Below are 13,336 nucleotides of genomic sequence, written 5' to 3'. Positions count from 1 at the left end.
CATTGTACATTTGGAAGACCCATTTGCGACCGAGCTTTAACTTCCTTGCTGATGTCCTGAGATGTTGCTTCAATATATCCACATAATTTTCCTTCCTCATGATGCCATCTATTTTGTGAAGTGCACCAGTCCCTCCTGCAGCAAAGCACCCCCACAACATGATGCTGCCACCCCCATGCTTCACAGTCGGGATGGTGTTCTTCAGCTTGCAAGACTCACCCTTTTTCTTCCAAACATAACGATGGTCATTATGGCCAAACAGTTCAACTTTTGTTTCATCAGACCAGAGGACATTTCTCCAAAAAGTAAGCTCTTTGTCCCCATGTGCACCTGCAAACTGTAGTCTGGCTTTTTTATGGCAGGTTTGGAGCAGTGGCTTCTTCCCTGCTGAGCAGCCTTTCAGGTTATGTCGATATAGGACTCGTTTTACTGTGGATATAGATACTTGTCTACCTGTTTCCTCCAGCATCTTCACAAGGTCCTTTGCTGTTGTTTTGGGATTGATTTGCACTTTTCGTGCCAAACTACGTTCATCTCTAGGACACAGAATGCGTCTCCTTCCTTAGCGGTATGATGGCTGTGTGGTCCCATGGTGTTTATACTTGCGTGCTATTGTTTGTAAAGATGAATGTGGTACCTTCAGGCATTTAGAAATTGCTCCCAAGGATGAACCAGACTTGTGGAGGTCCACATTTTTTTTCTGAAGTCTTGGCTGATTTCTTTTGATTTTCCCATGATGTCAAGCAAAGAGGCACTGAGTTTGAATGTAGGCCTTAAAATACATCCACAATACGTCTAACGGTTTGACATCATTTTCTGGAATTTTCCACGCTTCTTAAAGGCACAGTTAACTTAGTGTATGTAAACTTCAGACCCGCTGGAATTGTGATATGGTCAATTAAAAGTGAAACAATCTGTCTGTAAACAATTGTTGGAAAAATCACTCATGTCGTGCACAAAGTAGATGTCCTAAACGACTTGCCAAAACTATAGTTTGCTAATATTAAATCTGTAGAGTGGTTAAAAACTGAGTTTTAACGACTTTAACCTAAGTGTATGTAAACTTCTGACTTCAACTGTATTTAAAAGAGCCTGCAATTTCAAAAAATCCAAAATGGAAGACTTATTGTCGGGCTGTATTTGTAATGACTGTATTTATGAAGTTGTCTGGCTTGATGAGAACAATATATGTACTAAGTTTGATGACTGTAGGTGAAAATGGAGGTGCTACAGAGGCCCCATTTAGTATATTGCGTATTAAAGAACAACTTTATTTTGATGAGAAACTATAATGAGCGTTTTGCGCAAACATATAAAAAATACAAAAAATAAAAACTTTTGCCATATAGTGCTGTGAAAAAGTATTTGCCCCCATCCTGATTTCTTCTGTTTTTGTGTATATCTCATACTAAATTGTTTCAAAAATTAAAACAAAATCAAACATAAAACAAAAGCAATCTCAGTAAACACAAAATACATTTTTTAGCTGCATTAAGTGTGCGCGCTAGATGGATGAGCGTCCCTGTGACAGTGTGTGCATCAGCCGGATGCAGTTTGAATCTCTCAAACTTAGATCAGGACATTCACGCAACTCGTAGAAAAGGCGCTGACCGCACTGAGAAATGCCAGTTTTGGAGTTTGTAGTATGTACATGATCTGCTTCTGTATTATTTGATCTTTAATAAAGCTATAACGCATTAAATATAACTGCATTAAAGACGTAACGCTGGGGTGTTTCCTTTAAAGACACTCCGGCTCCACTTATTCCACAACGAGAGTGCTTCTGTATTTACTTAATTGGTATTTTTGTATGATTCCCTCATACTTTGCGATCTACATCACCTGAAGCTGTTTGGAAAGTTTAGAGTTCATCTGGACTCTGAGATGTGTAATTCTTCCTCTCCTCAGTCAGCCAGAACTGCAGTGCTGCTCTCACGCATCATCATTAGAGATTAATGTGATCCCATGTTTCGTTAAATGAGATCAAACGACTATTTGACCACAAAAATGTTCACTGTTTTCCGCCTGCATTTTCAATACTAACAACTACTATCAGTAAATAAGAGTATTGGCCTACCTGACAGTGACAACACTTCTTGAACATATGCATCAGCTTTGAAATCTGAATCAAAATTGTGCACACAAAAATATTTGCTCTTACTGTTGGAGGGCGTTCTCCTTCTGCTGGTAGAGTTCAGTGGTGATATCTAGTCTCTGTTGAAGGTTCTTGAACTGATTTTCCAGGTGAGTCTTTTCGTTCTTCAGATTCATCTGATCGTGCATGACCTTCTGATATTGCTCTACAATAAAAACAGTACAAAAATAAATGAAAAACTACAGAGCATTCAAAACAGCAGCCTGCATGTGTTCTAATAAATGCAGCCGTCTTCGTACCCTCCAGCTCCTGTCTGCTTTTCTGTTCGGTGAGGAGACTCTCCATGCAGCGATTTCTTTCCTCTTCAACAATACTGAGAGTCGCCCTAATCTGAAAAACAATACTGGCATTAAACACAAGACCAGTGCAAAATTACACACAGATAATGTGAAACAGACTTACCCTTGAGACGTCCATCATCTGTTTAATTCTCAGCCTCATGGTGTCCATCATCTTGTCTGAAAGAAAGCAGATGTTTGGTGTTCAGACTTTTTCAGTCGCTAAGCAACATATGATCAAATATCATTCATTGGACAGGGTGACAATGATTTACAATACAAGTTTGGTGACATTGCAGTGTTATAATGTAACCAAACATGGATGTTTTTGCCATCAATCAAGCATTTTGTTGGCGATTTGGACAGCACATTGTGCTATATGTATATTTTGTGTTAACACAACAAAGTTTAGTAGACTAGTTATAGTTAATATATAAGGCCACGTCCACACTAATATTTTTTCGTTTGAAAATGCATCTTTTTCTCCACGTTTTGGCCTTCTGTTCACAGTCATGTGATCCATTCAACCAAAACAATCAAGATGGCGGCCCGTGTTATAGCGGCGCTGTTGTGTCTGATGTTCACTTTGATGCCGTTGTTAAAGATAAATGTTACTTTGTACAACATTCACATCGCATTCCTTTAAAGGCAGCGCAAAGTTTACTCGGAACTAGTGTCCGAGCGAAGGAACACAAGAACAATTGCTTTTCAGACTGTACAAACAACAGCGATTTTTCGCATGCATAGTAGGGGATTTTAGCATTAATTGTGGACGCGCAACTTTTGGAAACTGCAGTGTGGACGGAGAGCGTTTCAAAAACTAAAATGCTGTTTTCAAATGTATCCGGATTAATGTAGATATAGCCCTAGTCTTGTGACACCAATTCTAAATATATATATCCACCGATCAGCCACAACATTAAAACCACCTGCCTAATATCGTGTAGGTCCCCCTCATGCCGCCAAATCAGCTTTCAGCTCTTTCAGCGGGTCAGCTCTGACCCGTCGAGGCATGGACTCCACAAGACCTCTGAAGGTGTCCTGTGGTATCTGGCACAAAGACGTTAGCAGCAGTTTGCGAGGTGAGGCCTCAATGGATCAGACTTGTTGGTCCAGCACATCCCATAGATGCTCAATCGGATTGAGATCTGGGGAATTTGGAGGCCAAGTCAACACCTTGAACTCTTTGTCATGTTCCTCAAACCATTCCTGAACAGTTTTTGCAGTGTGGCAGGGCGCATTATCCTGCCGAAAGAGGCCACTGCCATCAGGGAATACCGCTGCCATGAAGGGGTGTACGTGGTCTGCAACAATCTTTAGGTAGGGGGTACGTGTCAAAGTAACATCCACATGAATGCCAGAACCCAAGGTTTCCCAGCAGAACATTGCCCATAGTATCACACTGCCTCCGCCGGCCCGCCTTCTTCCCATGGTGCATCCTGCTGCCATCTCTTCCCCAGTTAAATGATGCACACGCCCGTCCACATGATCTAAAAGAAAACGTGATTCATCAGACCAGGCCACCTTCTTCCATTGCTCCATGGTCCAGTTCTGACGCTCATGTGCCCATTGTAAGCGCTTTCGGTGGTGGATAGGAGTCAGCAAGGGCACTCTGACCGGTCTACGGCTTTGCAGCCCCATACGCAGCAAGCTGCGATGCACTGTGTGTTCTGACTCCTCCTATCAAGATCCCTTCTGTAGGATCAGACCATATGGGCTAGCCTTCACACCCCATGTGCATGCATCAGTGAGCCTTGGGCGCCCATCACCCTGTCGCCGGTTCACCGGTTGTCTTTTCTTGGAACACTTTTGGTAGGTACTAACCACTGCATATGGGAACACCCCACAAGACCTGCCGTTTTGGAGATGCTCTGACCCAGTCGTCTAGCCATCACAATTTGGCCCTTGTCAAAGTCACTCAGATCCTTACACTTGCCCATTTTTCCTGCTTCCAACACATGAAATTCACGAACTGACAGTTCACTTGCTGCCTAATATATCCCACCCCTTGACAGGCGCAGTTGTAACGAGATAATCAATGTAAAACACTTCACCTGTCAGTGGTTTTAATGTTGTGGCTGATCAGTGTATATACACTGTATACTATATATATGCATGTAATGATACACAAATGTCATGATACGATTATTAAAAAAAAAACAAAAAAAAACCAAACTTACTCAAGGATTTGACAAATGTATTTAAAATCTTAAATGACACAACAGTGTCTGACATTGGCAACAAAAAGTCGAGCTCTATAATAAAGTAACTTAAACAGCACTGCATTTATTTTGTTTGTCTGTAATGAAGAAAAACTCATTTGAACTGTAAACAAGCCCAAAACACACAAGGGTTACCCCATGTGACTCTAACCTCCCTAGCAACCGGGCCAATTTGGTTGCTTAGGAAACCTGGCTGGAGTCACTCAGCACACCCTGGATTCGAAGAGAGAGAGAGAGAGACAGACAGAGAAAGAGAGACAGAGAAAGAGAGACAGAAGAGAGACAGAGAAGAGAGAGCAAGAGACAGAGACAGAGAAGAGAGAGAGAGCGAGAGACAGAAGAGAGAGAGAGAGCGAGAGACAGAGAAGAGAGAGAGAGAGCGAGAGCGAGAGAGAAGAGAGAGCGAGAGCGAGAGAGAAGAGAGAGCGAGAGCGAGAGAGAAGAGAGAGCGAGAGCGAGAGAGAAGAGAGAGCGAGAGCGAGAGAGAAGAGAGAGCGAGAGAGAAGAGAGAGCGAGAGAGAAGAGAGAAGAGAGAGAAGAGAGAGAGCATGAGACAGAAGAGAGAGAGCGTGAGACAGAAGAGAGAGAGCGTGAGACAGAAGAGAGAGCAAGAGAGAGACAAAGAGAGTGAGAGAGAGAGACAAAGAGAGAGAGCGTGAGACAGAAGAGAGAGCAAGAGAGAGACAGAGAAGAGAGCGAGAGAGAGACAGAGAAGAGAGAGCGAGAGAGAGAGGTTGATAACTAAGGTTGGGGAAAAGGCTGACAACGACTTAGCGGCCGATAGCTTTTAAAATGTATTTATAGAATGTTAAAATATGTCGCTGTAGATTAGAGTATCCACTGAATCCCTGAAAGCAATTCCTCAAAGTGAAGAACTCCGACATCGTGCACTCACCAGCATCTTCTCCATTAGCTAGTTTAACATCGTCTTTCTGTAGGTCTGCAGCATAACAAGCTCCCAATCGGTTGAGCTCTGCAATACAGCTGGACAAAACCTTCACGCAACACAAACACACAACACATTGTGGGATATTTTGGAGAGAACTATATCATTTATACTGTAAGGAAAGAGAGGTCATAAATACAGTCTACATTTACAAATGCAGTTTTTAAACACTAAAGAAACACGACTCACATCAATCTCATTTTCTTTGTGCACCAGTGAATCCTGCAACTCTTTCTGTGATCGGTGATAAACTCTGATCTCCTCGCTTATTTTTTCATGCTTCTCCTGCCAGTCTTTAGCGTCACGCAGCAACTGTTATAAACCGATAAATAGCATTAAATTCCAGCTTCATAAATTATGATGATGATCTGACAGCTGGCCAGTGACACTTACAGATTTCTTTTGCTCTTTTAAAGAGCTGTTTTCCTTCTCAAATGTGAGCACCTGAGCCTTCAGAGCATCTTCTCGATGTTTAGCTTCATCCATGAGGATGTGAACCTGTAATCAGATCAGAATGAACTCCACAAACACATAAGAAATAATATCGATGTATATCCTCCACAGATTAAAGAGATAATTCTGATTTTCAAGATGTGCATCCTTGCCTTTGCACGTTCCTCGTCGTAGTTCTTCAAAGTCTTCTGATACTTCTCGATTCTCTGGTGCATTTTGATAATCTGTGATTGAAGAATAGCAAAACAATTACTCTGCAGAGGCTGGCTGGAAAATGGCATATTTTTCTGACAACGAACAAACACAAAAAAAAAAAAGACCTTTTCATTCAGATTTGAATTCTCTTCCTGTGTGTCCACAATTTTCTGGTTAAGTTGAGAAACACTCCCTGACATCTCCTCACACTGGCTTTGGAGTTTCTTGTGATGCGTCTAGTTAGTAAAGAAAACCAAATCCGTTATACAAAAATGCTCTGTCATGAAAATATGATCCTTAATAAATTAATTCTGTTGTTGTGATTCACCTTCAGCTGCTTCATTTCTCGCTGTGTTGAACTCATTGATTTCTCAGAGCTTTTTAACTGTTCTTCGCGCTCTTCGATCTGCACGGAAACAAATGAAAAGTTCATAATTGATCAGGTTTAAAAAGCCTAAAGCAAACCCGAATCAAGTATGACAAAGAAGAGACAATGAAACTTTTACCATGCCATTCAGTTCTGTGATCTTGTTAACGGCATCATACTTTTCGCGGAGCAGCAGCTGGATCTTGCCTGTCAGCTGCTTCTCAGTTACTGATAAAGAAAGAAATGATGCAAAATAAATGAAAGGAGGAGGAAAGAAATGTTTTAGAAGCAGGGCTTAACATTGACGCTTGTCCAGGCCAACCACAGAAAGAAATGCAACTTAGAACCAAATTATGCAATCTGAAAATTAGGGGGCCGTTCAGACAGAACGCATTCTTGCACTAAAAAAGTCAGACGTAGCGTAACAAATAGAACTGAACACAGTGTCTCGATTAGTGTTGTCATAATACCAAAATTTCAGTAGTCAATACCAGTAAAATTTCACGATTCTTGATACCAATTTCGACACCACAGAAACACTAATATGCTATTAAACACACTCCTTCAGCCTATTAAAATGTTACATTTCAATGTAAATAATAAATGACAACAAAAGCATTTTCCTTTGAGTGTCTGAGGATTAAGTAAACATTGCTTAACCCTATGAAACCTATCAAAATTCAATTGAATTGTTCCCCAAATTCCACTTTCATGTTTTAAAGTTTAATTCAATTTCATATCAAAATTGTGTCTAATCATATATGGGTCCAACATAATAATAAAATACATTTTACTAAACACTAGTAATATATATTTGTCGCAATTTCTTTTTTTTGTGGACTTTCCCTCCGCTTTTTCTCCCAATTTGGAATGCCCAATTCCCAATGTGCTCCAACACCTCGTGGTGGCATAGTGACTCGCCTCAATCCGGGTGGCGGAGGACGAATCTCAGCTGCCTCCACGTCTGAGACCGTCAACCCGCGCATCGTATCACGTGGCTTGTTGAGCGCGTTACCGCGGAGATATAGCGTGTGTGGAGGCTTCACGCCATCCACTGCGGCATCCACGCACAACTCACCACGCGTCCCACCAAGAGCGAACCACATTATAGCGACCACGAGGAGTTTACCCCATGTGACTCTAACCTCCCTAACAACAGGGCCAATTTGGTTGCTTAGGAGACCTGGCTGGAGTCACTCAGAACGCCCTGGGATTCGAACTAGCAAACTCCAAGGGTGGTAGCCAGCGTCTTTACTCGCTGAGCAACCCAGGCCCCTCTTTGTCGCAATTTCTTAAATTTCATGCATCAAGCTTTTGTTTTGAATCAAGCTTTTATTTTGATGTGAAGGTGATTCTGGTTCTGTGTTTCTGACGTTAGTTTCACAATTCCGGATAAGACCTAGTATGATTACTGAAGCGCAAAATGCTGCAGTTCAATTTTAGAATTGCATAGTCTGCAGGCGCTGCGTGCTTTACTGTAAATGGGCGCTCTCTTCTGTCATCTACAACAACAAGCAATTTAGACGCTCACTAAATGTGGTGATTTTATCACACGAGCGGCTTCACACATTCACTTTGCAGCGTGCAGCACATGAGGACTATATATTTATTTTATTAAATCATATCCATTTACTGTTTAATAAATCACACTAGGACATACCACTATTTTAATTTGATTGTCTATTTCTGTGTAAAAGGAGTCACAAAGCACGCTCTCAAATAGGCATGTGAGCATTTGAAAGCAGCCGTCTGTCAGTCAAACAGCGTGCTGAACAGAGTCTGTGCTTGGTACTACCGATACATGCAGGTTACATCTTTTTCATTTTAGTATCAACTTGGTACCGAAGTACCAGTACTTTTGACATCACTGGTCTCAACACACTTTTTAAAAGTTCTTTTTAACTTGACAAGGAATTAAGAAAACATGGCACTTCTGTACAAGATGCTGAAAACACGGCACTTCTGTACAAGATGCTGAAAACACAGCAAGACGCAGCACAAAAAGTGGCTTTAGAAGAATTCAAATATTATACCATGGTCGGATTGAACACTCAACTCTGATTGGATGGAATCTGTGCGTTAAAACAGTTTAATGCACAGCTAGTTCCAGTCAGTTTTAATCACCGTTCTATATTAATGCACCTACTCTGCTGTCCTCCGTATTGAGACATTGCGAGAGTTTTATTGGTACCGGACGTGAATATAGTCTCAGAGCTGGGATTAACCATCACAAAAAAACATTAAGTCATGCAGTGCCGTCTTTAAATCAAATGTGAAGCGCTAAAGGAAACACGGAAAAGACAACAGTGTTCATCAGCCCCGCATTACTCACCCATAGCGCTTATGAGGAAAGTATGGTTTAACATTCAGCTGTTTTGCACGAAGGGGGAGAGAACGTAACCGTGAGCCAAAAGCGTTGTTCGCTGTCCAGAAAGATTTAAATTGCAATATGATAAACATTATCTAAAATTGCTGCACTGCTCAACATTTGCGCTAGAGGGCGCCCCACGATCACACGTCACTGAATGAAGCTCTGAATGGAGAGACTGTTTCATAACACGCAGCCTTTTGCTGTTTTGTAATCGTGCAATCAGACATTGCAATTTCATTCTTAATTCAATCAATCCTACAGCCTTAATGGATACCATATGGATGTTTCAGAGGTGAAAGTCTGCAGATTTAGAGCATTTTGGATGATTTCCCCCTCATCATGGATAGTAAGTGCTACTTTTACAATTGTCACATCAGCAACGCCTGTTTTTCAAGTTTTTAAATAGTGTTTGGTCTACAAAAAAACAGTGATATCATCACACTACATCTCCACGTGTTATTTAGAACAGGCAGAACTCTAGATCTAATAACCTGCAGATAAAGTTAACCATTACATTTGCGCTGTAAAAATTAACGACAGCTGTAATTAATCAATGCTGGCGAGCGGTCATTGTATAAGCGGTATAATCCACGGCTAAGTGTGCGTTATCGTTTTGAATACATGTCGGGTGGTTCTTCGCCTCCAAGCCATGCATTCAAATCATTTAACGCACACCTAGCCGTGGATTATCCCTTACTTATTGAACATAAGCCTATCATTGACAGAGTCCACAGCAATCCATTTTGCAAATGAATTCGTCAATCTGTCTGAGATAAATTTATGATAAGGGCTTTTCTAAGGATGCGTCGATGTACACATGCGTCAGACGGACGCTTTTCCAGCACCTCACTTTAGTTGCGTCACCTCATAAACAGTGTTTTTTGGTAGCCGTGTGAAGTTAAATGTAGTGCGATGCTTAGAAAAGCAAGTCTTGGGATCACTGCATTCAGAATTGCGCTCCGTCCAGCTGTGTTTGATTGCAAGAGCACATTATCATCTGAGTGTGGTTTTGTCGTCTGTAGAAATGTGCATTGTCTACACGTCTGGAGTTACGCTTACTCCCCACTGCTGAAAACAGGTGGTACTTCAAGCTTGAACTGCTCCGTTGGTAGGAAGATTTCTTATTACGGTCCAGGAGGCATGAGTGTTTGCATACATTTTTTTATTGTGTTATTTTTTTGTATATAATTAATCGCACTGAGTTAACACGTTAAATCGACAGGCCTAGTCTTTGAACAAAGTAAGCAATCGGTTTTACTTATCCGAAAGACAAGTACCTGGAAAAGCATATTGTCAAGCCATGTTAGAACTCGGTATAGAATAAAATTAATATTTATGATATCGCAGTCATGGAGAGGCTGAAAAAAGACTTACACTGATAGTTTCTGCCTTTGACCTGGAGAAGAAAAGAAAAGAATGATGCAAATTAGAGTTATTAGATCAATCAAACTTAAGAGACAAGAATGACAACATTTATCATGTACACAAGCAAACATCTTACAGCGAGCACAGTTTTCCAGAAGAACATCAGTAATGTGAGGAACCCGATGCCCACTGTCATGAGCACAGGCTCCCAAGGCAGTCCGTGGAAAGTGGGACCTGGTCGCCATTCTTCTGGAAGAGCAGTGATGACCTAGATAAAAAAAAGACAAGAGAATAAAATTCTATCTATCCATGATTAGATCTGGCTGACAATCCAGTATGGTTTTAGGTAGGGATGCACCCATCCGATAGCTGAATAGGTATCGGCTCTGATACTGATGCTTTTAACCAGATCGTGTATCGGTCTGACGAGCCCGATACAAATCCGATACTGTTTATTAATCATTATCATTACAGTCAAGCTCCAAAAATTACATAAGATCAATAAAATCACAATTAAAGTAGTACATATGACTCGTGCATTTCATTCAAAGTCTCTTAAAGAGAAACACTAGCTTCGTGAAACGCAAAAGGCTGCGTTTGATAAGTAAATATATAGTCTGCATGCGCTGTGCATTTCCGTGAATGGGGCTGCTCTGTTGACACGCACTCATAGCACACACTGGGCACGTGATGATGCGCTGCTGTTTTCAGCTCTCAAAGCAGAGTGCAATATGTGAGTGCTACAAACGAACAATATCTCGGATGTAGAAGCTTGATAGTTCGGTTAAGTAACTGCGTGAATGAAAAGTGGACTTATTTCCTATTAACTAAAGTGACAAAAAAAGAGATCTGAATCCTTACAAGTCCAGATGCAAGTTTTTTTTTTTTTTTTTGAAGTGTGTAAAGAGATCTGGCTTCTTTTCTGCTGAAAACTCTCACTGGAATGAAATACTAAGTTTTTCTTTATATTGAAATAATGTGTAGTTAGAGGTTTGAGTTTTTTTCTCTCCATATAAATGAGTGCTCCAATTGTTTCCACAGAGTGAGATATAGATATTCGATATAAACTGAAGAAGAAAAAAAACAACGCTGGTATTGGATCGGGGTCGGGCGATATACTGAGAGTTCAGGTAACAGATTGGTTGAGAAAATGTGGTTCGGTGCATCCCTAGTTTTAGGAGACCCTCATTTCTCCTTTATATCACTTTTATACCACTTAAAATCAATGTAAGCACTCTTGAACACCGATACTGTCAAATCTAAAACACCAAAGTCAGCTTTTCATGCAATGAGCTCTGTTGAAACCCAGTCACACTGTGTCTATTAGGAGCACTTACGACTTAAACTCAGGTTAACGTTGCTGTAAGTGACTTAAACAGTTCTGGAACTTCACATAGCAAAAAGGTGGTAGCAAAATAGCACTCTCAAATTTAGCTTGTATAGACAACTGTCAAACTGACCGCGGCCAATTTTTTTGGGTTTTCACTGTTTACATGGACTCGCGCTGTCACAGAAGTGGGTTTAAAATTCCTTTGCACCCATAACCATACAATTTATATTATTTTAGAGAGTTTTGACATTTTCTGCATGTCGTTTCATAAATAAATCGCTAACAGCACCATTAAATGAACCAATTCAGCTGCATGCCTGACCCTTAATGGACTTAACCCTTGTGCGACCTTCTGGATATTTAGGTATTTTTCGTTTTTGTTTTTTTCGATCATTTTGGCTGTGTTAATGCCAATGGCATAAATTCTGCCAGAGTTGTGTATTTTGGGGGGAATTTTGATATTTGAACCTCAGTTCCTATAATACATCTATAATACACTGTGTACACAAACTAGTTACACTCAGGACCTTCAGGACAAAAATGTCCCCATTGAAACCCATTAAAACTGCAATATTTGATCCCAGTGCCATTAAAGCATAAAATCATGAATTCTAGGATACTATGCTTTCATTCCAGAGCCCTGGCTTCACAATGTAAATTTTTTTTTCTCTCCCAATTTGGTATGCCCAATTCCCATAACACGCCAAGTCCTTGTGGTGGCGTAGTAACTCGCCTCAATCCGGGTGACGGAGGACGAATTTCAGTGGCCTCCATGTCCGAGACCGTCAATCCGCACATCTTATCACGTGGCTTGTTGAGCGCATTACCGTGGAGATATAGCGCATGTGGAGGCTTCACGCCATCCAACGCAGCATTCACGCACAACTCACCACATGCCCCACCGAGAGCGAACCACATTATAGCGATCATGAGGAGGTTACCCCATATAACTCTACCCTCCCTAGCAACCAGGCCAATTTGGTTGCTTATGAGACCTGGCTGGAGTCACTCAGCACACCTGGATTCCAACTCACGAACTCCAGGGGCGGTAGTCAGCGTCTTTACTCGCTGAGCTACCCAGGCCCCCAAAATGTAAATTTTTAATATTTTCCACCAGATGGCGCCATTTTTCTCATGTTTAGCCTATGGAGCAAATACATGCTTTTCCCCTATTCTCTGTTTGCTGTATTATAGAGCACTGCAGGCTAATTGAATAAATGATGCTGATAAAATTGTGTGTGTGTTGGTATAGATGTCAGAGTGTGTTTTGTATGTCTTGAGAAATTTGTGTGTGTGTGTAAAAAACAACAGTTGCATTATATAAACAAACTGGCATTTAAAGGATTAAAATCCTGAAAATGAATATTTGGTAGTTATGATCAGGACTGATGTTGGTTAAAAAGTCAGTGAAAGTGGAAAATAATATTAAATATAATATTTTTATGGCAGTTTTTTGACGTGGACATTTTTGTTCTCTAAGGTCCTAAGTGTGAGATTTTTTTTTTGTTGTTGTTTTTTTTTTTAAATCTGACACTGCCAAAAAAACTAAAAATAATAATAATGCATCAAAATCAATGTTATTGAAAATCATTGGCATATCCCAGACTGTAATAATCCCAAAAAAAATGTTTTAAATGCTTTAGCATTTAGTATA

At 40.7% G+C, this 13,336-nt stretch overlaps 1 protein-coding gene across 1 annotated transcript in view; it reads right to left on the bottom strand.

Annotated features, from left to right (window-relative positions):
* Positions 1-13,336, bottom strand: part of LOC127416294 (transport and Golgi organization protein 1 homolog) — a 45,171-nt gene that overhangs the window by 19,595 nt on the left and 12,240 nt on the right. Inside the window, 12 exon segments of the mRNA XM_051655560.1 lie at positions 2,162-2,300; positions 2,395-2,485; positions 2,558-2,613; positions 5,551-5,650; positions 5,791-5,913; positions 5,995-6,099; positions 6,207-6,278; positions 6,375-6,485; positions 6,578-6,655; positions 6,756-6,844; positions 10,362-10,383; positions 10,489-10,620. Of these exon segments, the coding sequence (XP_051511520.1) occupies positions 2,162-2,300; positions 2,395-2,485; positions 2,558-2,613; positions 5,551-5,650; positions 5,791-5,913; positions 5,995-6,099; positions 6,207-6,278; positions 6,375-6,485; positions 6,578-6,655; positions 6,756-6,844; positions 10,362-10,383; positions 10,489-10,620 (1,118 nt within the window).

The sequence above is a fragment of the Myxocyprinus asiaticus genome, chromosome 25, assembly GCF_019703515.2.
Source record: "Myxocyprinus asiaticus isolate MX2 ecotype Aquarium Trade chromosome 25, UBuf_Myxa_2, whole genome shotgun sequence".
In the NCBI taxonomy this organism is placed as follows: domain Eukaryota; kingdom Metazoa; phylum Chordata; class Actinopteri; order Cypriniformes; family Catostomidae; genus Myxocyprinus; species Myxocyprinus asiaticus.
The sequence above is the reverse complement of the archived record's forward strand: the minus strand, read 5'-3'. Positions and strand labels throughout refer to the sequence as shown.